Source organism: Aedes aegypti, chromosome 2 (genome assembly GCF_002204515.2).
Source record: "Aedes aegypti strain LVP_AGWG chromosome 2, AaegL5.0 Primary Assembly, whole genome shotgun sequence".
NCBI classification, from domain to species: domain Eukaryota; kingdom Metazoa; phylum Arthropoda; class Insecta; order Diptera; family Culicidae; genus Aedes; species Aedes aegypti.
The window spans coordinates 64,872,628-64,874,644 of NC_035108.1; the positions used below are offsets into that span (position 1 = coordinate 64,872,628).

The window sequence follows — 2,017 nt, forward strand, 5'->3', positions numbered from 1 at the left end:
GTAATCACAACACGCGTTTATTCTGATCTCACCGCCGGCAAGCTACCACAAGAGCAAACATGACGTGGTGCAAAACACAATCAAATCGAAAACACCGACTGACTAACCCATTCAACTAGCTGGTATTGGCAGCACTACTCGCTGGTGGTATTAGTCAGCTGAACTACCACTCGCGCACCTCCTCAGTGGCATCGAATGTATGCGTTCGTTTCATAGTCTATAAAGCGACCCAGTGGATGGCCGTCGCGCGACAGTTTCCATTCTTCTTCGATTCAAAGTAGTAACCACAAGTACCATACCCCTATGTGCAGCATGGGAAGCAGCCAGAAGCAGATGATTGGATCGATAGCCGAGTACAACAGTTCCCTGGACGATTGGAATGTATACTACGAGCGGTTGGAGCAGTTCTTCGAAGTCAATGAAGTTCCAGACGAAAAACGGAGTGCCTTTCTGATCAGTGTGATTGGGTCCGAGGCGTACAAGAGTCTGCGAGACCTGTGCCACCCGGCCCTCCCCAAGGATAAGCCTTTCGAGTTCCTGTGTGAACTACTGCGGAAGCAGTTCAGTCCGCAGATTTCGATCTTCCGCGAGCGGGTCAAGTTTTACAACGCCCGTCAGGAGACGTACGAAAACGTGACTCAGTGGTATGGAAAGCTGAAGCGACTTTCGGTGGACTGCAAATTTTCGGGAAATTTGGAAAGTGTGCTGTTGGACAAGTTTATCACCGGGTTGCGTCCTGGTCAAGTGTTGGATCGACTGTGCGAAGAAAGCGAAACGCTGAAACTTGAACAAGCGTTGGATATTGCAGTGAACAAAGAGTGCGCAGCCAAGGAGAACGCATACGCTCCGTACGTTCCTGCTCCTCGTGTCACAAAGTGCTTCTTTGGAGGTGAACCAGTGAAACGTCTTGCGGTGTGTCCTCCTGCCCCAAGTGGATACAAACCACAAGCGCTAGGGTTTGCCGGTGGAACTGACCAAGCCTTCGGTACGACTTTTGGAGCCCCATCCGCGTTTAAGGCCCCACAAGCGTTCTCTGATTGTAATCCACCACCTACATCATTATTCGGAGCACCAAACCTTATGAATCAGCAGAGTTTTGAAGCTCCACAGTTGGAATCTGCTCCGTTGGCTCTGGCTTGCGCGAAGAAGGCGGACATCGCCGATCTGGCCGAACAGCCGGAACAGGATGGCGTACCGGAAGGAGCTAATCGAGCTGGCGCTCCAGCTGCGAAAGGTCGACGAGTCCGCACTAGGAGGCGTGGCGGAGCTCGTCGCGGCGCTGCTGGCGACGCTGGTGATCAGAATTCTGTCGATGGAGAGTAGTAGCCAAGCTGATTTGCTTAAACCGAATAGGTGACCGATATGAGTCATTTGTATTAAATAGGATGATAGGTTGATTTTTTTTTATTGAGAGAATGACGAGACTAGATAGAGAGCAATATATGTAATATATTATGGAGTAAATGTGATAGGTCAGTTATTTTAGATTTATGAAGCAATTGCAATACTAACAGTTGAAACCCAACTAATAAATGTTAAGCTAGATATTTAAAAAAAATGACATTAACTGCGCAGTGAGGGTTAGACTTTAACGTGATAATAAAATTCTGTGAATTGTTGCCAAACAACACTTGTATGTATAAATGAATCCGAAATTTGTCTTTGTGGTTTAAACCGGAGCCTTCCTTAGCCGAGTGATTAGAGTCCGCGGCTACAAAGCACAGCCATGCTGAAGGTGTCTGGGTTCGATTCCCGGTCGGTTCAGGATCTTTTCGTAATGGAAATTTCCTTGACTTCCCTGGGCATAGAGAATCATCGTACCTGCCACACGATATACGAATGCGAAAATGGCAACTTTGGCAAAGAAAGCTCTCAGTTAATAACTGTGGAAGCTAAGAAGCAGGCTTTGTCCCAGTGAGGACGTAATGCCAAGAAGAAAAAGAAGAAGAAGATATAACCGGCTGTTTTGTTGATGTTGATGAAAAATTGTAGTAACTAACAATCATTTGAGGAAATG

General features: G+C 47.1%; 1 protein-coding gene across 1 annotated transcript; it reads left to right on the top strand.

Moving 5' to 3' along the window:
* Nucleotides 1-238: 238 nt before the first annotated feature.
* On the top strand, nucleotides 239-1,628 carry LOC110675611. The gene has a single exon (XM_021841074.1). The coding sequence runs from the start codon at nucleotides 304-306 to the stop codon at nucleotides 1,321-1,323; it is 1,020 nt and encodes a 339-aa protein (XP_021696766.1). The 5' UTR covers nucleotides 239-303; the 3' UTR covers nucleotides 1,324-1,628.
* The last annotated feature ends 389 nt before the right edge of the window (nucleotides 1,629-2,017 follow it).